Source organism: Zonotrichia leucophrys, chromosome 20, assembly GCF_028769735.1.
Source record: "Zonotrichia leucophrys gambelii isolate GWCS_2022_RI chromosome 20, RI_Zleu_2.0, whole genome shotgun sequence".
Lineage (NCBI taxonomy): Eukaryota > Metazoa > Chordata > Aves > Passeriformes > Passerellidae > Zonotrichia > Zonotrichia leucophrys.
The window spans coordinates 8,908,349-8,932,676 of NC_088189.1; the positions used below are offsets into that span (position 1 = coordinate 8,908,349).

At 46.6% G+C, this 24,328-nt stretch overlaps 1 protein-coding gene across 1 annotated transcript in view; it reads right to left on the bottom strand.

Annotated features, from left to right (window-relative positions):
* RIMS4 (regulating synaptic membrane exocytosis 4) overlaps positions 1 to 15,155 on the bottom strand; it is a 56,063-nt gene extending 40,908 nt beyond the window's left edge. Inside the window, exon 1 of the mRNA XM_064729710.1 lies at positions 14,819 to 15,155. Within this exon, the coding sequence (XP_064585780.1) occupies positions 14,819 to 14,915 (97 nt within the window). The 5' untranslated portion in view covers positions 14,916 to 15,155. The remainder of the gene's footprint in view (positions 1 to 14,818) is intronic.
* Between the last annotated feature and the right edge of the window lie 9,173 nt (positions 15,156 to 24,328).

Here is a 24,328-nt window from a genome sequence, read left to right on the forward strand (position 1 = left end):
GCACCATTTAACTACTGGTTTGTCATTAACATTCTTAATCCTTTTCAAATCCTTCTGCTTATTTTCACATCTTTTTTCAATCCCATTCTATGTGTCTTGCTAATTACACTCCTTAACTGTCATAGGCTGTTTCAACAGACATGTTGAGCCAGACGTGGTTTGATCACTTGCTGTTTTATGTGCCCAATGAATCCCTTGCTATTGAGATATTTAAAATATAAACAGTGCTATTGGAAGATGATCAACTGTACTTAATTATCTGAACAACTTCCTGTAACTCTGGGGAGGAAGGGCAAATGACCATTTAACAATGTACTCAAAACCAAGATTTCCAATCTCATAAAAAAGAACAATGAAAAAGGAAAAAAAGGGCTTAGGGTTCCATCTTCTCCAAATACAGAGCTTTGCATGCTTGGCAGACAGTACTGGTTTCAAAGTACTGTTATTTGCAATTTTGCTGCGTCCTGAGCCAACCTTTCCTACCAGTCTCAGAAGACTCCATATCCAGAAGTCAGCACACCACAGCCTAAGAGTCACAGGCCACCAAAAGTAAGGTCACATCCAAATGAGAGATGCCAAAACTTGATTTCAGATGAATGAGAGCAGATATCACCTGAAAACTTAAAGGAAAGGCAATTATTCATGGTCAAAAGGAAGAGAAGTACTGTGATATATAGGAAAGAAGGAACTGAGGGAAGTAGGTGGCCAATCTTGATGGAACAACTCTCAGAAACACCCAGAGCACTGGAAATGTCAGCCCAGCTTTACACGTCCACACATTCACTCCCAGTGACAAGCTTGACTACACAACTTGACAGAGCAAATGTCACCCTGAACACTTCCTCTCCTGCATCTCAGTCTTCATTTCACTTCTACAACCGTGTCCCGACCTGTCATGCAGGGGATGCAAAGCTTAAAACCACATGTGCGTAATGAAGAGATGAGTTCATGAAGAGCCTGGAAGAGCAGCCAGCTCATTCAGCCCAGAGGAGAGCCAACAGAGGCTGGAGAGGGCCATTATATGCTACCATTGCCAGCTACTAAATCAGTATCTTCAAGGATAGAAGGAACTGAACATTTCCTTCTCTTCCACACCCATTTCCTTCTCTTCCATCCCCTCAGACATGGCTGTCAGCTCAGAGGGGAGCAGAACTCCCTGCACTTGGTATTCCCTGGACAGTTCTGTCCAGGCATGGTTTGCCACACCCATTGAAGCCAAAATGTGCGGCTAAAACAGGTGAAGGAACAAATACCTTCCAAGATATCATCAGCACTATGCAGGAAGGTTGTGCAGCTTCCACATGCCAAGAAAAATGCCACGGACACCATAATCCCCAAATGCACTCACATCATGCAACCCCATTAGATCAGCAGCTCCTAATTAATTTAGCGTGTGGATCAGTCCTCAAACACCTTTTGCTATCACTAAGACCTCCTGAAAGTGATGAAGAGGAATCATTATGCATAACACCCTCAAGAACTTGCTGTAAACACATTTGGCAGCACAGGGAGGTTCCTTTATGGCATAATCCATTTTTACATACACCTAATATTTTCAGGTTTTCAACTGATTGTCAAGAGTGTTTGTAGAGGCTGTTAATGAATCTCAGTGCTAAAAGCAGTTACAATTCTGTAGCTATTAATACAACGTGACATCAGTTATATCAGCTTCCGAGTGAATCACAGTTTGCAATCTTGTAGGTGTTCGATAGCTGTTGTCACATCGAAATAGAACATTGTTAAATATACCCCAAGTCTGTCCTAGTTCTGCAGCTCTTTTCCCCCTTCCTGCACTGCAGCCTTAGTGGACTAAGCAGAGGAATGTCAAGAGGAAAACGCAGGTTGACTCTTCAGATCAGCAGGCTATAAAATGTTCACTTTTGACCGCAATTTCCTCTCAAATTTGAAGACTATAAGCAGTTAAAAGAACAGGTCACCAAACCTTTTATGATGCCTAAACCCTCCAAGATGTACTTATATCAAAATGTTAAGCTTTTTATGCCCCCTCTTTGTAAACTGAAATAACAGGCTGATAATCTTTCCTGACATAGTAGTTTAGCATTAAAGCAGGCAAAATCCAGTTTTCAAACCATTAACTGAGTATTAACTGAGTATCAGATGCCAAATGCTGCTTTAATCTGCATAACTGATATTCACAGAATGCTCCTGTCTTGCTCAGCTTGTATATAAAAGCACATTCTTAACAAAACTGGCACAAGCCTGTGAAATTATTAATATTTTGCTCAGTGAAGCATTTTCAGACCATCATGTTGTCCCTGCTTCAGGATTCAACCCTCTCACCAACATTCTTCATGCAGGTATGCATACCCTGTATGGGCGATCTTTGGAAACCCAGCCTTAGAGCTCCAGAGCAAAGATGTTTTAGAAAATATACAGCTTTCTACATTTCAGGAAATTAAACAAAATTATGGCCTGAAATAAGACTTCCTGATTTTTACAGTCACTCTGTCCAACAAGCTTGCTGCCATTCTGCAGCAGACAGCTGCAGTGAACAGACTGTGAAAACAGTCAAATTCACCAAATAAAATGGACTGTGGATAATTTGCCTGGTATTATTCCTAGAGCAACAAGCCAGATTTTGCCTCAACCAACCATGCAATATTTCATAGAGTGTTTTAGTAGGTAAGCCAGGCAGTACTGAGACAGAAATAGAAAAATATTGAAATAGGGCCCACACGATGCCAGGTTTAGAGGCACTTGGCTTGGATTGGGTCTTGGGAAAAACTGAGTTTAGGACATAGCAGTGTCTCCTGTGCAGGAGCAGTAAAAGTGTTTCTGAAGAGACTGAGCAGCCAGGTCACAGGAACAGACCTACTCCTGTTACTAGGCAGATGCCAGGAATTCAGTGGAAACAGATGAAAAACAAATTTACAGAATGATTAACTTGGGACTCTGGCACGACTCAAAGCAGAGCACTGGGCAAGACAGGAGAGCTGAGAATTATTGTTGTGAAACAGTTCAGAAGTAGGTCTGGACAAACAGAAATTATTGAAAAATCAAGTCCTGCTCCTTCCCCTAGCCTCAACAGGTACTGTCTCACACCTCACATTTAGCCTCTCAGACCCTTTCGACCAGATGTGAAGATCATAAGGTCTGGGTTCCATCATAGATGATCCCTTTATGCTGAAGCACCACTGTGTGAAAAACATCTTTGTTGTGTACCCACATTCCTTGAATTGCACATCCACAGCCTGTTCACACTGGGCAGGCAAATCCTTATTTAAATATCTCTTTGCCCTTGCCATTTGCAGAAACTTCACGTGCACAATAACTAACCCCAGATCTCTCTCCTGCTCTAATAAAATACCAAGCAGGAGTCAGAAACGTGCACTGGTGGAAGGTCTACAGGCTGCCATACAGGAAACATCTCCACCTTTGTTATTTCTCGCCAAAGCTCTAGCTTATATTGAGAACAGCTTTCCCTATGTCAAGGGAAAAGAGCCAATAAACATGTGTGGAAAAAAACTATGATGCTAATTTTGGAATACCTGGCAGAAATACAGAAATATAGGAAGACAAGGGGAAAATAAACCTTGGGGAATACTGAAAATCCTGGCGAGACACAGAGGTAGCAGCAAAAACTGAAATATTTTTTAGGCAAGTTCAAAACATTGATCAAGGCATGATGAAACCTCCAGGTAGCCATGGAGGAAACTCCACCCAAAGGTGTGAGGCAGGGTCCAAAACCAGCCCAGGGCAGCTGATGGCTCCTGCTAAGCAAGGGGAGGAGGGAGCAGACCAGCAGGCTGCAGATGGACATCAGCAACAGGCTTTTCTGGGCTGAAAGGATGTCCCAAAGCAAGACCAGAGTGTCTGTCCAAACTGAGTGATCTCAGAGCTGCCTAACAGGAGTGTGGTGCTCTGATGCCAGGTAGGGCACAGCTACTGCAGCTGTCCCATCTGATGGAGGGAAAGCTGCTTCCTCAGCGCAGCAGAAAGCAGATCCAGGTGCTTTTGAGCCCAACCATGATCATGAGAGCGTTGCTACGCTAAAGGAAGGAATCATTGCCTTACTTAAGGCACCCAAAAGCCCAGAGAGAGCCTCTCCTCCACCCTCAGCCCCACAACTGAAGAAATCCACATGATCCCGTACCACAGCCCTCCTCAAGGCCCCAGATGGAGGAGGAAAGTACATCGACGACAGCCTGCGCTGACACCACAGCAGGAGAACGGGTGTCATGGGATGCTAAGGTTGCCATGGCAATGTCCTCATAGCACGTAACATTTTGACACTGTCTGTTTGGCGAGCAGCAGCAGCGATGTGGCAGCCTGCAAAGGCAGGAGGAAGCGGCTGTGCGAGTTTGCCACGCTTGTTCCCGCAGCCGGCAGCCAATTCAAACTGTCTGGGCATTGGAGTTTGACCAATCTGGCAGCTCCGCTTCCTAAAGTGCACGAGGAAGCTTTTAACAGCCACTGCTCCATAAATCACCCTGATTTAACAGGCTCTGTTTGCCAGGCTGAGCGCTGGCCTGCACGCCCACTTTCAGCGCTGCCTGCCCTGCTTTCCACACCAGCGTTCTCAATGCTCCCCTATTGTATCTGCTGGGAATGTCCCCCAAGGCAGGAAGGAATGATGGATCTGACCCCATGTTCTCAGAAGGACAATTTATTACTTTATGATACTATATTATATTAAAGAATGCTGTACTATACTAAAGAATACAGAAACGAAACTTACTAAAATGCTAAAAAGCTAATAATGAAAACTTGTGACTCTTGACACAGCTTGGCCCTAATTGGCCAATGAGTCAAAACAACTCACTCCAGAATCCAATGAAACAATCACCTGTGGTAAACAATCTTCAAACACAATATGAGCACAACACAGGAGAAGCAAATGAGATAAGAATTGCTTTCCTTTTCTCTGAGGCTTCTCAGCTTCCCAGGAGAAAAGTCCTGGGTGAAGGGATTTTTTCAGAGAATGTGAATGCTACACTCCCCCATCCAAGTTCAACTTCTTGAACTGCAGGGTTCCCAGGGAGGGTCTGCTCCTCTGCTCCAGCTGGCTTTGCACAGCCAGGGCAGAAGACTCAGCCCTACACTTGCAGAGGGGTGGGGTGATCTTGGGAACTGCCAAAAGCAGACACAGCCCCAAATCCCATTCACTTTCAACAAATACCAGATTCATAAGCATTTTTGAGAAAGCTCAACTTTGCACATTTAATATTTAAAACAAGCACTGACTCTTGTAGAAATTGCTCATGGCAGAATGCTTGGTTTTATCTCAAGGTACATTAGATAATGTGATCTAAGCCTTTCCTCTTTTCTTACATTACAACAAAAATCCTGTATCTGGAGGGGATATACTGTGGACTATGCGATCCATAAAGACAGATGTGTGGGGAGCAACTCACACAAAAATGCCTGGGTTTTTGGCAAACATACCAAATTCACCATTGAAATGCAACAGTGGGTTGTGACAGCAATTCCTGCAATTCCTTTTGCTTTGGAGGGATCTGGGGGAAAGCAGAATACTGACAAGCTTCAAAAGTTAGTCTGGAGCACTGTCTACCCTTATTGTGAATTTAATTTAAACTGCTATAAAGGTGGAAGGGCTCTGCAGAGCAGTTACTCTAATTCCACAGGCTAGAGAGGTCTCAGGGCAGGAGGCAGCAGAGCTTCAGCAGAGGGACAGCAGCACAACCTGAATGTAAGGGACAGGGAAAGTTACTGGGTCTGAGTTGTCATGATACTTTCAGGAATTAATCAACTACAGCAGCTGGAAATCCAACAGGCATTAGAAAGGAAAAGCCTTCCCTTTTTTTTCTTCTGACAATCTGATTAAAACACAAATATGGATATAAAGCAGCCGCCTTACAATCTTGAGTGAAGGTTTCCTAACTTTTCACCGGAGCTGTGATAACATGCATAAAATACAAGAAAAGAAAGGTGAATAGTAAAAATAAAAGAAAAAAAAAAGAAAAACCCATCCACACAATCCTCCCAGGATGCTGAAAAGTGCTAAACAAGGAGATGGATTTACAACACGGGAAAAAAAAAATCTTAATCTTCTTAGACATCTTGGCTGCGACACAATTAACATGTTTTCCATCCACGTGGCAGGATACATTCCCTGCTAACTGTAAATATGCATACTGCTGGTGGGCAGCTGGCAAAAGTCCCACACCACTGGGAAACTGTCACCACTGGGAAATGTCAGCCTCATCCACACGGCCCAGGGAGCTGAGCGAGGGGCAGCCTGTCCCACACTCCTGTCCCTTGGTGACACTGCTGCTGGATCACTCTGCAAGTCTGAGCCCACCAAGAGCCGAGCTGCTGCTCCTCAGAGGATGGGCAGCTCCAGAGAGGGACACGGCCATGTGTTTGTTCCTTGGGCACAGAGACTGTAACTTCTCAAATCAGATGTCACCAATGTGAAGCACAGTAAGAACCACTATTATCCTCATTGCAGCTGCTAACTGGGAATGACAGCCTGGCAGCCCCTTGACCTGAGCATCACAGAATGAAGTGATGAGAAGGTGCCCGACAAAACAGCCCACTCTCAACTCAAAGGTCTTCAAGGATGCTGCATTTCACCTCAGTTACAGAGCATCTCCTCCAGCGCCCAAATTCAACCACAAACATTGCTGCATTCCTGGAGCCCAGGGGACAAAGCATCTTATTACATTTACCTCACCTCCCAATCCTACAAATATCCCATAAGCACGGGTCTTTCTAAACAGATATTGAATTCAGACCAATACCCATGGGATGAAAAAGCTCAACCCTCCAAATCAACACAAAGAAAATCACTAAAGGCACATGTAAAAACCAGTAATTTCAGAGCACTGAAAAAATTAACATACAAATGCCAGAAAGGGAATGAGTAGCCAACAGCACTCATGCTGGGAATGATCTGGAAAATAGCATGGATCATACCCTGAGTGTTAGCCAGGAGCAAGAGTGTGTATTTACAGGAATACTGCATACAAAGTGTGGGAAACAGATATTCCTCACTGCAAGGGGGCAGACAGCACAGCAACCAGGGCTCTGACCACCCTGCTCCTCCTGCACAATCCCAAATCCAGCAAGAGGGCCAACATTTGGAAAACTGCTTTATTCAAAAAAAAAAAAAAAACAAAACCAAAAAAAACCCCTCAACAACAAAAAAGAAGACCAACAAAAAACCAAAACACCTGACGAAAACAAAACCATCCATCAGGTTTCTTTGGTCCAAACAGCAAAAGGAGGGAGAGGGACGCCAGGCAGCACTGGCTGTCATTAGAGCCATTTCTTGGCTTGGAATTACTGGCACAAGAAGGAACAGCTTTGTGATTTGAAGAGTTGCTTTGAAGAGCAGTGATCAATTGCTTGCCATGTTGCCGGGAGCAATGCAATAGCAATCCTCTATTTCTATTCAGATTTAAGCTAAATTTTAGGCTAAACTATTCTTCTGATTAGGAGGAGATTAGTTACTTAGGGAACAGATATAAGTGACCCCTCTACCTCTACATTTGCAAGAATAAGGACACAGACAATAGCTTAAATTTCTCTTAGTCACAAAACAGTTTTGAGAAAAATGTGTCATTTACCTCTGTACACAGTGTACTCTCCAAATTGTTGAGCACTCAGACATTTTAGACTGGTTTCTGCAAGGCTGTATGAGTGCTCTGTGTTTTGGACAAAGCTGATAGAACACCCTGATGGCACAAAGGTGGAACATTATCCATCTCAGTGATTTAACTGTGGCTGGATCTGACTATAAGGTCAGGCTACAGAGCTTGCTGTACCCCCATGTGGGGAGGCTGTATCAGGGCTACTCAGCCTTTACAAGTGTGCTGCTTTGCAAAAGCCAAGCCAAGGACAAAACTTAAATGCAGATTTCAAGGCATGGTTTGACAGACAGCAGAGAGTGCCTAATTTGTGTGTCATCAGCAGATGACTTAAGCAATGGCACAACTGATGGATCATTGTGCTGCAGAACCCCAGTTGTGACACGTGTTGTCATACAGTATAGCAACCTCCCAGAAAATAAAACCAAATCCCAAGGAACATCATCTGGATAGATGGGATATTCAAAATGTGTTGAACACTTCCGCAGAGGAGCAGAAATCCTTATTCAAATATGTTAATGGTGCTTCTCAACAGATGTCTGTGGGAGAGAGGAGGAGACGGCAGGGCTGAGAGCCTTGAGTGAGTCAGGTCTCACTGCCCCACTAAAACCATCAATGACTTACAGACCATTTCCTAAATTAAATTGTTCACATTTCTAATCTAACTGAAGGCATTCAAATATAAGCAAATAGTGCTTCAGAAAACAATTGCACAGATAAATTATTCCTCGAGACAACTACTCCAATCAAACTTAATTCTTCCCTACACAAAGCAGATCCACACATTCTGTCAAACAGGAATGTTGAAGCAAAGTAGCTACAGCGTTTCACAACTTGTCCTGATGCAAGAATCTGACAGAGCAAAGATAATTTTTTTTTTTTTTTGCCTGGAGAACAGAGTGCTTTTGAATTAATAAATGTTGCATTAGAATTAACTGCACATGAAATAGAAGCTGTAAAAAAACAGTGTCTCCTAGATAGAAAGCTTTCCAGGGACAGATTCTTCTACTTGGAAACTAGCTGACAGCAGAATAAGAGAAAGAGACATCCTTTTTCTGTGGCTGGCAGGGGTCACATCTAACCCACCCTCAACAACTCCTGCACACACAGCTGAACTCAGCATCATCCTCTGAATACCTAGAAGTACATCAGGCCACCTTCCAGGGAAGGAGACACCACACTGTGCTCCCCATGGCTGCAGGTGTGCGCTGCAAAAGCTCAGGGGACAGCAGCGCCACCATCACGGCCCATGACCCCATCCACATCCCTCTCCCCTGTAAACCCACACCCTGCTGACCACCAAGGAAACTTCTAGGCAGCACTTTGTGGCACAGTGCTTGAGCTCCCTGGGTTAGCAGCTGCTGCTCTTCCTCCACCTTACATCAGCATTTCTAACAATTCCCAGCACGGCACAGGCGGACGCTGCCGGTCGGGGGGTGCTGGAGGGCTCTGCAGGATGCGCCATGGGGGACAGCAACGGGGAGCAGCTGGTGGGCCAGGAAGGCAGCCTGGCACGCTGAGCCCTGGCCGATGCCACGTCACCCTTCCCCGCGCTCGCCCATCTGTCCCACGGTCCCCATCTGCCGGGTTCTGCCACGGACCACGAGCAACGCTGACATCCTGCTTTGCCTTTCCACAGGCACAGCAAGAACCTGGCCCAGCACCGCGGCTCTCACGTGCAGTCACAGCACCGAGAGCAACACAAACAAGGACAAGGTTTCCAATCGCTTGCGCCTCGTGCTGACTCATTCTCAGCCTCCCATGGCCACTGAAGACAAAACCTGTTGTTATCTGTACCTGCGCTCCCCTGAGCACACGTGCAGCAGCAGCAGGGCCTGAGAGCAGAAAGCTGCTCCAGTGCTCAGGGCAGGGAAGGGACAGCGAGGATTGCTCAGCTCTGCCTGACCAGGTAAAGAATCAGTCGCTGTATTTGGGATCGGGATTATCTCATAACCAGGTCTGGATCACCAGCCTCTGCAGGTCTTACCCACAGCCTCCTCTTCCAGGCTGCTGGTCCCTTTCATACAATTTCCTTACAGTTCTTCCAGAACTGTTCTCATTTTTTTATTTCAACTTAATCCATTTATGAAATAAACATGTTTACCTTGAGCTAGAATGTGCCCAGCAGGGAGAGAGGCATTTCTTACAATCACCAGGATAACCTACAGCCAAAGATGCACTCCTTACTGTGCAAGAACAGAGAAAAGCCCTGGATTTTACTGCCTCCTGCACCAACCAAGAGAGCTGGCAATGCATGCCCAAGTGAGCTCTAGGGGCAATCTTTGCATGAATAAACTATCCAATCATTTATAAAACATTTATTAAAAAATAGCTAACATTCCAGATGGATGTATAATTTCCCCTGTTCCCTACGTGTCTGCCACATGAGCACAGCTACCTATCTTACAAACAACTAACAAAACTGGTTAGAGGCTTCCAGAGCTCCAAAAATTAACTCTGGATGAAGCAAACCCAAAGTAAGCACAAAAAGGACTTAACACACTTGGGCTATATTAAAAAATAAAAAAAAAGTAAAAATGGACTAGTTAAGTCTTGAATCATAATTTTCTTTTAAACCATATGTACCCCAATACAGTGCTGCAACTGAGATATATCCATGGCAACATGAAAACACACATAGGGGCTCTCTCTATTTAATAGCTTTGTAACGCTTAATGTTTGAAATTATAGAGCAGGTCAATGTTTAAAATTATGAGGAAGTTCAATACATAAAACCCAAACACAAGAATATCCTAAACTAACCTAAATATCCACAGCCCCTTCTTACACCACAATAGTTTAAATGTTTTTTATCAATCCATTAAATTTGTATTTCACATAGTTTCTCTTCAAAGCAATTGATCGTAACACAGTGCCTCTGCCAGTACTTTATAATGTGTGAAAGCAGCAGCCTGGGCTGAATTTTATCTCTAATTCAACTCTTTTCTGAATGAGCAGCTGACACAAGGAAGGCTCACTGTCAGTATCTAGGAGACATTTTGACTTTGGAAACCATTTTCTCTCTGCCAGACACTTGGTTCCAGCTGGCTGAGACACGATTTGATTCTCCCATCTTGCAGCAAGGACAGGGGTCTGCCAAGATGGGCAGTCCCTGTGCTGAGGTCCTGACCAGGGAGGGGACACTTGCCAGTCCCTCAGAGCTGCTCTGTGCCTTCCCCTGCTGCCTGACCAGAGCAGTCCTGCTCCTCACACTTGTGTAAGGAACCTGGTGCAGATGCTCAAGCTGGATCTGGATTCCAGGGTAGCTGCATGGGCAGTGTGACCCATGGCTACAATTCCAGACATCCAAATCTGCATCCCTGTCAGAGCATGCTACAGATGCCTTCTGTCAGTGCAAGCAGGTGTCCTTCCATAGAAAACCGGGGTGTAGGATGAAAGGAGCTGGTGCACTGCAGGGTCTCACCCACCTGGGCCACAGCACAGCTGGAGCACACACCCAGACCTGAACAGCGCTGCTGGATCCTGCAGTTTAGGCACAAGAAAGGAAACCCCATCCCTTCCAGTGTTTTTTTGCATTTACCTACCTGTCTTTCTTTAGGTGTAGCTCCTGTCCTCTGCAGTACACAGGGTCCTGGTCTGGAAGCTGTCACCCCTCCAGAGCCGAGCACTGCTTCTGACTTCCCAACTCCCAGTGGGTTCAGCACTGCCACATCAACTGTCCCAGCTACTCAAACCACCTCCTCTCCCCTGCTCAAAGCCTGCTTAGTCTGCATGTGCAGCTCTAAGTCGGTTATTGGTACTCTCTTCAAAATCCTTACTTTCTGTTCTGCTTCAGCCACGTTTCCAAACCTCACGCCCAACAAAAATGGTTCTCCTCCACACCATTAGCCTTAAGGATGACCTTCATCCTGAACTGGGGAGGGCTGTGCTAAGGCCACCATCAGTCAAAGAGGGATTTCACACACCCCATTCCCTCAGCTTTCATTATGAGCTGCACCCAGGTGCACCACAAGCTGCCTACAATGCATGTGCCCACAGCCATCATGGATCCTGTTATTAACCTACACGCACTTGTCACTTGGCAGGTTCAGTCCTCAGCAGTTTGGTTCCTTCTGACATGTTCCCACAGGAATATCAGCATTCCAAACAGCTGATTCCAGCCAAGACCAAACGTATGGCAGATCCTCAGAAAAGCTCAGATTTGTGTTCACAAGATTTGTGTCAGAAACAGGCATTCTAGAAATGTGCCCACAAAGAGTGCATGACTGACTTTTACCTCCTCTTACTCTACTGCTCCACAACTGAAATGTAGGATAGACATTTGCATAAGTTAAACCAACAATTATTCTGATAATAACTGCAGTTTAAAAATCCTTAAACTTCACTGACATTGCTGGGGACCTCAGTGGAGCGAAGACAGTGGCACCCAGCCAGCAGGAAGGCCAGCAACATTACCATGCTGAGATCAAAAGAGTTATTAACCCAAGTCCTTGATCTGCTGAGTGCATTTTGGCTATTTCAAAGCCCCACTGCAACTTCCTGGCAAAAAAAGCTCCACATTTGCTCAGAGCATCTTCTTTTGTAGATGCAGCTGAGGAATGAAAAGGGTATTGGAACCCTGAAGTCTACATCCACCTCTTTGGAGAGACACATGGACATGAAATATCTGAAACTCCACCACCCTCATGCTCTGGAAGCACTCAAATGTGATCCTGTCTCTTGCTCTGTTGCCTTCCTGCCTCCACTGGCTGCCTGCTTCTGCACATGAAGAGATTATCTGCACCCAGATTCACTGCTCAGAACCCCGTCCAGACACACTGCAGGTCTACCAGGCAAAGGAATTGTGGAAGATGAGGAGAGTCTTTTCACCTTATGTCCACAAGGTAGACCGCAAAGAAGAGCCATGGCAGGAAGGGAAATATTGTATAAGTAAAAGTATACTCTGTATTTTTCAAAAGCAGAGTCATTTTTCCAGACTAAAAGGGTGAAACACTGGAAGCCAGAGGTGTTGTTACCACTGCCCAAATACGGCCACGGCTCTCAGCACATCTGTAAATTTCCTTTTAGGCTCCTTTGATATTACCCACCCATAGTAACTTAAATGAAACACCTCAAGAATTTTTCTTGCTTGTAGATTTAAACGATCATTAGGCTGTTTTCCCCTACCAGAGGAAAACGTCACATTTCCCTTAAGCTTGGTCATTTATCAGCTCTTCTCCTTTCTCTGTAGGACGGCTATTCTCTTAAAGATGTGGTTCTCAGCTTCAGACAAAATGGATGATGTGTCTGTTTGAAATAGGATTGTTTACTTTGTCAATGCCCCTGGGATCAATTTCATTTTTTTCTGCCTCCTCCTATAGAGAACATCTTGCCAAGTGCAGTATTCATCTCCCTGAATGAGCTATCGAGATCTATTTTTTTGACAGAAATCATGCTGCAACCCAAACTGATCAGAATCTCTCACTATTTCAGAAGCATGCATGGGTATGAATAATATAGAATCTTATCTGGCACAATTTCAGCATTTCTCTTATAATTTCTCTTTCATGTAATCTACTTGCTTGAGAAAATTACACACTTGTAGTTTTAAGACCAAAAATAAAAAGCAGCACACGTTCCTCCTGGCTGGTAGCTCATACATGTCTGAGCACACACTCACAGGCACGAAATACAGGAGCAGCACTGCAACATCCCCATCGCACTGAATCCACCCTGAGCAGCTTCACTGACCAGACAACTCACACAGGCAGGATCTGCCCATAAGCTGCTGGAGAATGAGGTTTTAATTGGAGATTTATTTAATTCAGAGACAAGTACTTGTGTTGTATTAAGAGCAGCTTATTAACATTCAATCATGAACATTCACTAAGCGTGAAGAAATAAAATTCAGCACAAAAACATTTTTTTTAAGCGCTGGAAGAGGAAGCATTCACCTATACTATCACCTTGCTCAGGGCAGGAGGGGCTGGACACCAGGGAATGAAATGCTGTCCCAGGCATTGTGCTGGGTTCTCATACTTGAGCATGTCTCACTATCAATCATTCCTGAAGCAACAGCGCTGAGACTTCCCAAAGCTCCCGTTATTGTCTTGTACACTCCTCAGCATTCCAGCCAAATCTGAAGTGCAAATAAATCATCAGCAAAATTTTTAGACAAAAATTTTTTAAACTACATCTGTTGGAGGAGACAATCCTCTGCCTGCCACCCCTGCATGATGCTGATGACAAGTCTAGGTTAATCACACAGATGATGAATTGATTCTTACGTCAACTCCTTTAAAAACAACATCGTTACAGGTGTAGCAGCTGGCGGGCTGATGTATTCCTGCTGGCATCTGCACATCTTGGGATGAGCCACTAGACAAAGGAGCATGCCGGCATTTTGAGGGATGCAACCATGACAGTCAGCGTTAAAATACGCCTTAGTTACCAACTTTTTATTATTTGCCACTCACAAGACTCACAGGTTCAGTCCCTAGTGCAGTGTGCACTGGGAAAAACACCCCTCAATTCGCAGGGATGCGCCGGGAATGGACAGAGGGCTCTCAGACCGACCGCTCTCCATCCACTCCCGCGCACGCCCTCCCTCCCTGTCTCCCTACCCACGCAGCGGCTGTGCTGCCCTCTACTCCCCGCACCTTCCCCAGCTCCCACCACCCTTCCTCGCCCCTTCAACCCAATGCCTTTCCTACTTTTCCCTACCAGTGCCCCTCTTTTATAAGCTTGGTCGCATTTTATGACCACCACCACCAGTCTGAGGCCAGAAAGGTCTTTCTGATGCCGGCAAAAAAAAATCACTGCATCCATTCTGAAAAGCTTATTGTTTTGGGATTTACTCTGCCCTCATTTAAACGGAATCCCATTATTCGTCTCTCCAAAAGCAGCACGGTGTACGGCGCTAACAACCCCTGGGAACGATCAGCCCGAGAGTTGAGGGTGTATAAATCAGAGCGGACACACCACCCGGCAGGATGGACGCCTCCTCCCTGAGCTCTGCCCTTCATTCTCACAGAGGAGGATGGAGCGGGAGCCGCTCCATTTGCAAATAACCCGTGTTTCCTATCGATCGGCAGCCGGAGCGTGTTCCACCGCTGGAGCACATTCCCAGTTTTAACCTCCACAGGCACCCGCATCCAGCGGTCCCCAGCATCCCTCGGACACCCGCGCGGATGAACCCCCGGCGGGGTCGGGGATGGCGCTGACACGGAGCACACCCACCCTCGCCTGCCCAGACACACAGCCCCGGGAACCACCGCCCCCCGGTGCTCCCCGGCCCCCCGTACCCGCGTCCTCCTCGTCGAAGCTGTTCATGCAGGGGAAGTAGATGGCCAGGGCCTCGAAGGAGGCGGAGAGGCTGAGGCGGCTCTGCGACCGCTCCATGAAGAGCCCGGCTCCGGGGGCGCCGCCGGGGGTCTCGCCCGCGGCCGCGGGCGGCTTGGCGAGCTTGGCCGCCCCATTCTTCACTCGGAGCACGGCCCGCGGCGTCTTGGCGGCGGCGGGGCCGCGCTGAGGCGGCGGGGAGAGGAGAGGAGAGGCAGGCGAGGCGAGGCGAGGCGAGGCGGGAGCGCGGAGCGGCGCGGAGCAGAGCGCAGCCACCTGCTGCCGCCCGGCCGGCCCTGCGCGCCGCCCGCCCCCGCCCCGCCGCAGCGCCGCCAATCGCCAACCGGGGGCGGGACGGGCCCGGCGCGGCCGCGCTGCCCCCGCCCTGAGCGGCCCCGGTCCCCTCAGCCCCGGGCGGCCCCGGCTCCCTCAGCCCCAAGCGGCCCCGGCTCCTCGATCCCCCTGGCCCGGGCGGCCCCGGCTCCGCGCTGCCCCCGCCTTGAGCGGCCCCGGCTCCTCGATCCCCCTGGCCCGGGCGGCCCCGGCTCCCTCAGCCCCGAGCGGCCCCGGCTCCGCGATCCCCCTGGCCCGGGCGGCCCCGGCTCCGCGCTGCGCCTGCCCTGAGCCTGGCCCGGGGCAGCCGCGGTTGTGTTCTCGCCTTCCCCGGGCCGGGAAGGTCCTTCGCATTGAGATAACGTAGGTGTAGATTTGCTTGTGAATTGATCTGGGAAAGTGAAATTGACAGAAATTGATTTATTTCTGAAATAGACAGAAATTTATTTGTTTATTTATGAAATGGACAGATGTTTATATTTTTTGAAATATACAGAATTTTGTTTATTTATTTGTTTCTGAAATAGACAGAAATTTATTTATTTTCATTTATTCACCGAGAAAGTGAAATTGACAGAGGGGGAGATGCAGGAGGAAGAGTGTGGTCCTGGCTTTGATCTCAGAGTGTGACGGCAGAAAACAACCTTGAAGATTTCAGGAGTAGAACCTTGAAGGTTTCTTCTGAAAGAGAGGGGATGTAAGTGACCGCGGTGTGAATGGAGGAGCAGCCCAGCTCCCAGCCTTCTCCCACGTACCTCTCTTTAGACACACAAAAACCTCTTCCCAATATATAAAAGCTGCAATTTGGATGTATACAAGCTCCCAGGCAGAAAGCACATAAACCAGGAGGTTTTCCTTGGTGTGTTACATTAAATGGGAAGGCTGGTGGCTGTTGTGGCTCAGCATTGAGCCCATTCTGCAGCACCCTGTGGGATAGAAGCTGCTGTGCTCTGTGAAATGAGCAAATTTTAGATCCCTCCCCAAGTCTCATTTTTTTCCAACAAGCTTTATGGAGAATTAGTGGTTCAAGACTGCCAGCTGTCCACAGGTGCTGCCTATGGCAGAGGCATCACAGCATCTCCCAGTCCTGCCTTGAGGAAGGAAAGCAGTATAGCCTTATTTATTCAGTGCAACAAAACCCTAGGATGGTATTAGACAGAGTGCTTTAGTGGTCTGCACAAAAAGGTTGCTGTCCCCTCAGGGAACAAAGGAAGATGTTCCTCATGCTTGGTCTGTCCCCCCATCCTGATAACTAAATGTCACCCCACTGAAATGACAGGCCTGCTTGTCCTACTCCAAAAATGCATATTGAGAGTCCAATATCTCCCTTAGGAATAGTGTGGCTAAACAGCCTGTATTCTCCATTCTCAAACAGTTAATTCATCAATCCATTAAAAGTTTTCTGTCTGCTGAAAATCCTACCAGAGCTGTATGGTATTTGTGGCTGCCAGTGCCCAGAAGCAGCAGGAGCAGGGCTGCTCCCAGGGAAGGGATGCCAGGGACAAACCTATGGCCAGGCACAGTCCCCTGCCATGGGAGGCAGAGCAGGAGGGGATGGCAGTGCCTCCTGTCAACACACCAGCTCCAAAGTCATCCATGGAAAGCCAAACATCAGCTCAGGATCAGGTCTGAGACAGTCTCACATACAGCCCAGGCAAGAGCTAGAAGCCCCCCAGGCTTGGAGATTAAATGGAGCTCCTGACAGAGAGGGTAAATGTGAGGCCCAAATGAAGGTTTTTGGGGTAATGACAGCTGACTGTACTCAGCCCTGACATCCAGGTTCTTCATTACTGGTGATGCATCCAGAATGGCAGAGGTCGTATGAATATCAGATGCCAAGATGAGTTTGCAGGACTTCCTAAAAGAAAATATGCTATTTAATTCAAAAACTAATCAAAACTTGCTCTGGAGTTGGTGAGTTATATGAATTACTTCATCAAAGCTAGGCTAGGCAGGCAGTAAAGCAGAAGGAACAGAATGAACTTATTACAGACAATGATATCTCCAGGTCTGAGTTTTGAAAGGCAAAGGAATCAGTGAGGAATGTATTACCATATGTTTAAGAAGAGATTTCAATAGCACCAATCAAGGCATTAAGAGCAGCTACAGGCACAAATTTAGGTGCATTAAAACTGTTAAGACAGCTCCTGTCTACCAGTCCTGCCAGCACATTTGATCAGAGGAGCAAGAGGCATCTGTGAATCAAAATTTGCTTCCAGGTTGCCAGGCACAGAAGTTACCTAAAAGTGCTGACAGCTGGTTTTTTTTCATTTAAAGACTGCAATAAAAAATTTAAATGGGGAATAGAAGTTCAATCTCAACTTCATGCGGTGTCCATCTAAATTGCTTGTTTCACTACATCTTGGAAGCACAGTGATGGCAGACACAGGCATGGAGAGTTAATCTCTGTCTCCAACACTGTTTTCTTCACCAGCATACTAGGACTGAAGACCCTTCTGCTTTTAGTGCTTTGAGACCTCCTTCTGAGGTGCTGAGGGGGAGCATCATCATCCCCACCCACCTCTGTGCCCCTTTCTCCATGCTCATCCATCTGCCAGAGACACAGTCTGAACCTGTTGCACCTGCACAGCACCACTGGGTCACACTCTCTAAATGCTCCTTTTGTGCATTTTTCCAGGCTGTCTTCCACCTCCCTCTTTTCTATATCTGTGGGACCAGCCATGCTCGAGTCCTTCTCTGCTCCTGTCTGCCCCAGAGTGGCTTGGGCTGAGTGCTCTAAACATCATCCCTTAGCTTTGGTGTCATCTGCTTCTCATTTCACTGCTACATTTTGCTCCTCAGAGCCAGGGCAAATATGTGTCCTGCAGGGCTCTTTGATTATTGGCTGGGCCAAAACTTCCTAAACCAAAACCATCTGCCTTAAAGTGAGCCAAAATGCACTGACAGCTGGAAATGGGATGGACAGTTAAAGGAGTAATGCCCTCCGGATGCCTGGAGGAAACTGTTTGTTTTGGCTGCCTGTTTAAGGGAAATGGGGATTTGCAATGAAGCTGGAAATTGTTAATCTCTAAGACTTCTTCATTGATCGACATGGTCAGCAAGATCCTTGGGAGGGACTTGCAGAAGTGAGGATAAACAGGGAGGAAGATTCCTGTAATGCTGTAAATAAGCTGAGAGTGCAGGCAAGAACAAATAAACTCCAAGATTTACTGCCTCCAGAGCAGCAGTCTGTGGCTGCCCCAGTGGAAGTGCTTAATTGATTGTTTCCCCAGTGAAGCAGGCTCTGACTGATTGAACCATGGAAAGCTCTGATAGATTTTTCCTGCTGGCTCTTTCTCTTCCCACTAGTCACGTAGCTTGTATTTTTGCCTTTACTCTTAGGTGTCTAGGTCAGCCTAGGAAGTTCATTTTTATACTGGAGCAAGAGGATATGCTGCCCTCTCCCTCTTGTACTCCCTATGGTTTTGTGTATGCCTGTTTGGAAATAAAACCAAACTCTCTGATTTGTGTATGTTTGCTCTTTCTGCTCTCTCTGCCCACTGCTTGCTCAAAAAATAGTCTACATGCTGGGAGCTCAAATGCAGCACAGAAACAAGCCCTGCTAGTGAAAACACATGCATAAATCTGCTCAGAGTAAATACAGCATTCCTCAGGGTGAGGAGGGTTGGGCTCCTCCCTGTCTCGTGCTACCCCTTCCCTGCTCTGAGCAAAGCTGATGCTGGAGCCAGGCAGCTCATGGTTGGCAGCACACAATGTTCTCCAGCACCCAAAAACAAACACAGACTTGACCATCCCTGCTCTTCAGGGCTCTAATTGATTCCACTTAGGAGTTCCTCTTGACCTTTCTGGGCAGGCTGGGGGGCAGGAGGTGAGATGGACTGAGCATGGATACCCAGAACCAGGGACTGAACACCAGAGAAGGGCCTGGGGTGCCATGGCATGGCATCAGTGCAGGGAGATGCCCTGAGCTACTGGCTCAGGTGCCACAGCTTCACTGGGCTTGGTTGTTGTACACTTACGTAACAATACATATTTTAACTTATTTATTCTTTCTTGCTATGTGTGTAGAGGGAATACTGCAGGCTGATGGCTCAAAGAACCAGGCATAGTATAAATACAGAGTGAAAGTCTTTATAAATACAGAGTGAAAGCCTTACTCTTCCCCAAGTGCTCACTGTCCAAGAAGCCAAGACAAAGAACAGAAGGAAATATAATTTTTTTTAATTCAAGTTCAGGGTACAAAGCATGTGGGTTTTGGTTGGCTTGCCCAACACTGTATAAGGAAAATCTGTTGGAGCTAGGAACTGACTGTAGATTTCCTGCCATAATCTCAAAACTACCTCCTGCTTTTCACTAATAGAAGCAATGTTCTAACCTTAGCAAAATTAAATTATAAGCCAGACAGGTTTTCACAACATCCTTTGTTGGCTGTGGTCCAGGCAAGCCAGGAGTGCTCTGGTTTGTCACAGCTGAACCGCATAATGCCCTAAAGAGCAGCCAGGCTGCTACCTGTGTGGAGCCTTTCACCATGCTGACAGCCCATCTAAGAGCACAGATCCTGTTGTTTTAGTCACATCTCTCTCACGCCCTCTCTAGCTATCAAAACCAAGCCCACAAAGGTGCTAAGTGACTGGTGAGGCAGAGCCCAGAGGATGAGTAATGAGAGGCTGAGCCGTCAGCCTCGGGTCCCTTGCTGGCCCTGCTGCTTCTCACATTTGTCTAGCCAGGGTTTTCCTGAGGCAAGACAGCTCAAGGCTGCACAGCACGTGCTCTGCTCTGTTCTTATTGTTGGTATCTTCTAAAACTGAATGGGTTCTTACTGTTGGTATCTTCTAAAACTGAATGGGTTCAGCCCATTCAGTGACTTCCAAGCCCTGGCAGCAGGAGTTTGGATGGGCTGGACACTCCCATGGGGTATAACTCAGCAGACCATCTTCTGCTTCACTGTGTTCTTCTCAATGCTGGGGTTTGGGTCAGGCTTTTATTTGGTTCAGTCAGCCAGGATGAGTAAAAGGATGTTAAATCAGGCTGATTCTCTTCTGATGACTAAAATGCACATCCAGCCTGATGAAGTGCAGGGTAGTGGTGATGTGCAGACACATTGTCTGTTGCAATATTCACTCACATGTGAAAGGGAAGAGGAAGCACCTGCATGTAGAAAGTGCTGTTAAGAGCAAGTACTGGCTTATCCACTTCCCTGATTTATAATAAACAAACCATCTCCCCAGGGGCTGTGCTATTCCCCAGCTCTCCAGGCTGGGAAATGGCTAGGCACAGTGAGGAAAAGCTTGAGATCTGGGAAAAAGAGAATGGAAGATCAAAAGCAAGAAGGAGGCCAAAAATGCAGTGTGGGAGGCACAAGAGGAGAAGGAAAGGACTGGGGAGTTTAGCCAGTCCAAAAAAGTTTTGCAGCCAGAGGCAAGTTCAAGAGATCTGAAGAAATGGACTTGGGCACATCCTGTGGCTGGGAGAAAAAGAGACAGTGAGCAGGAGCTCATGTACACAAACAGCCCATCCAGCTCCTCCAAAAAGAGAGAAGCCATCTGGAACTCCATCAATAGTCAGTGTTTTAGAGCACCTGGCTGACTGACCACACATGAGAGAGGGGTGCAGCTCAGGCAGGTGGGTGCCTGTCCTGTGTGGCTGTAAATCCACAGAGGCTGCTGTGGAAACCTGAACCACGGGGGTTTCATTCTGTGAAGCATCCTACAGAGCAGACATTTTGTGGCAAATTTCCCAGGGGTTTGGGAGAGGAGTTTGGCAGATTGTGGCAGTATGAAAGGATGGAAATGTGCAGACAAACCATTTCCTTCAGTCCTTTCATTCATATCGGCTCATGGTGTTGGCATTGTCACAACAGAGGCAATGCTGGGAATGACAGGTGGAATTTAGTGCATTTGGATTTTAATCAGCAATTATTGTAAAACACAATGATGCTTCAACTGGTGGGTAATTTAGCTCCAATTCCAAAAATATAGACTCATCCACTCTAAATGTCCAATCTCTTCCCTCCAAGCAAACTAGCACATAGAAATGTATGAATGATAACCAAGCAAAGTAATGATGGCTGGAGAATTAAGATGGCTCAGAACTACCCAGCCAAATTACATATTAATAGAATGGCAGCCATCCCAGGCCAGGCTTAGAGAGACTCAGGCTGGCCTTTCTCACTGGCACTTCAAGGGCTGTGTCTCTATCTGATTCCCCTGTGCACTCACACAGGCACAGAGGAAAGGAGAGATTTAAAATATTTAAATACTGTTGTAGCAACAACATTCAGTGCCAAGACTGGGAAGTTCTGCTACCTGTGCACCTACAGCATTTCTTGGAAGGAATACAGAAAACAGAATCATAACATCACAGACATTTCATCTTTCTGGTGTTCTGAGTTTGTGAATTTAGCTTTTTAGCTAAGAATGCATTTGTGAGCTACTGCCACACCTGGCATTCAGAAACTCTCAGAGCTGAACAGCTCCCAGCCACTCTGGGAAGCATTCCATAGCAGGATCTGCCCATGCCCTGGACAGCACTAAACCAGCTCAGACATCATTGGAGAAACCCAGAAAATGAGCTCTGTGTCCAGTGTGCTCCTGGAGCTGGTTTTGTTTGGGTTTTATGAAATTACAGAAGAGTTTGGGCTGGGAGGAAGACCCCTGAAGTTCCATCCCCCTGCTGTGGGCAGGGACACCTTCCACTTGACCAGGTTGCTCAGGGCCCCATCCAATCTGGCCTTGAACATTTCCAGAGGCAGCCACAGCTTCCTTGGGGAGCCTGTGCCAGGGCCTCACCCCTCTCATAGGTAAGATTTTCTTCCTAATATCTAGTCTAATCCTGCCCTCTGGTTGTTTGAAGCCATCTTTCCTTGTCCTGTCAATCCATGCAAATTCTTGTCCCAAGCCCCTCTCCAGCTCCCTGTAGCCCCTTTAGGCACTGGAAGGGGCTTGAGGGCTCCCCAGAGCCTTCTCCAGGCTGAATAGCCCCAGCTCTCCCAGCCTGTCTCCAGAGCAAAGGGGCTCCAGCCCTTGGAGCATCTTTGGGACCTTCTCAGGTGTCACTGCAGCAGCTCCACATCCTTGTGTTGTGTTCCCCAGAGCTGGGTGCTGTGGCAGCAGCTCTCTGGCCACAGAGAGAAACACAACTTTCCCAGGCATTGTGCTGGGTAAGGCTGTGAGAAGATCAGAGAAAAGAATGAGAAACAATTCTTATATTAATTCACAGCACCTTGTATTGTGAACATGGGGACTGTGTTAGTGAGATTTATTTACCAAAGGGTGGTTTCTTAATTCTTAATTAGCCCATGGTGATGGTGTTTGGGTTTGAGGACCAATTAGGTCAACCTGTATTGTAACTGTCTATAAAAGATCCATGGGCTTCTTAATAAAGATTATTATTGATCAGCCTTCTGTGAATCATGGAGTCTATGCTAATCATTGCCTGTTTGGGGACACCTTGACATTACAGGATGCAGCCCTGCAGGTGTGGTCTCACCAGAGCTGAGCAGAGGGAGAGAACCACCCCCAACCTGCTGGTATTGCTGCAATCCCTGCCATAAACATCCCTTAGAGCAGAGACCTTTCAGCAGCCCAATGAATGGTAATTTAATTTAGTTTTGATGTGAGGATTTGGGTCCTTCAGTTGCCAGAACATATAACCATGTGGACAAAATGTTTCTCACTGCCACCTGCCTCGCCCCAGCATTTCTGCTCCCCTGCAGGAGGGGCCCACCAGGGCCATGGATGCTGCTGAAGTCGGTGGCTTTTGGACTGCAGCCCCTTTGCACACAGCTCCCAGCCTGGGAGGAAACCAGTCTGTGAAATATCTCTTTTAAATGAGTCCGCTGTTTCTAATAAGAGGACAGAAATAATCCTCTGTGAGGCTTCCTACAGATGGGTTTTAGTACCTGTAAATGTTGTAACAAACGGATTTGCTCCGGGGTTGGATGGACATTGGCAGATTTATGGAATGAGGTGATGCAGGTGCAGCACAACTGGAATTTGTGGGGACAAATCCCTGCAAGCACGTGAGGGTATTTCAGATGTGTTTCCATCCTGTGCCTGCACCTGGACGGGGGGTGGTGTCAGCCTAAAGGGTTTTTGTGCCCCACAGTGCTGGGCAAGGCACTAGGAGCCAATGGAGAAGGGAGAAAATTCCTTTTCTTCACCTCAGGTGCTAACAACAGCTTGGTGAAACGTGTTTCCATCTTTCTGCCACAGAAGCTGCTTTAACCCTTTCTCTTGTTTCCTTGCCTTTTCCCTCCTCCTTCCTCCAGGCTGTGATAACTGTGTCCCCAAAGGAAAGGAAGATTCACTTGTCTGCAGTTAGCAGAGGGGCTAAATTTGTTATACATTATGCACATTCTTCACGATGCAGCATTTCTTGCTTGAACTTGAGAGGAATAATGTTACATAAGAAGCCCCTAACAGATTGTCTATAGAACACTACACAAGACAAATAGTTCAAAGCTGTGACTCAAACTGTGGAACTACAAATTGGAAGCAAGGCCAGTGCTGATCAACCAAGTGACAACACATGTTTGATCATAATACCCTAAAACATTGCATCTGCTTGAAAATAAACAGAGATCTTAATGACCTGTTGTAGTTATCACCAGCAAACTCACATTTAGCTTCACAACTCAATTCTGTCTTCTGACAGTCCCAAAAAAAAAAAAAAAAAGTGAAAAAAGTGCTCTACCTTTCAAAATGCCTTATCTATAAATGCCATCAACAGACTGCTCCTTCAAGTGTTGTAACTCCTCTCTTAAATCTCTAAGTATAGAAAACTATAGAAGGAAATATAGAAGGAAATGTAGGGGATTCTGTACTGGGCAGAATGTGTATCTTCTGAAAGCTTAAAGCAGCACACTATGAAATTCACTACAGGCATGTCTTGGAAATATATTTTTACATTGATTGTTTTAGTACTCTCAGAGTTATTATATTTCTTATCATCTGCCTATAAAGATACACTGGTAGCACCAGTGAAAATCCAGATACTGTTTTCATGTTTTTACAGACGCTATATTTCACCCCAAGTACTGGAATATATCACTCCATTTCTTATCTCACCCGTCTTGTTTTTATTCCCCTCTTCACATTTAATTTCAACTCTTTTTTACATTTGCAGTCTCATCAAATCATTCACCCTTTTTTTCAGTCTGTTTCAGGGCACGGTTGCCA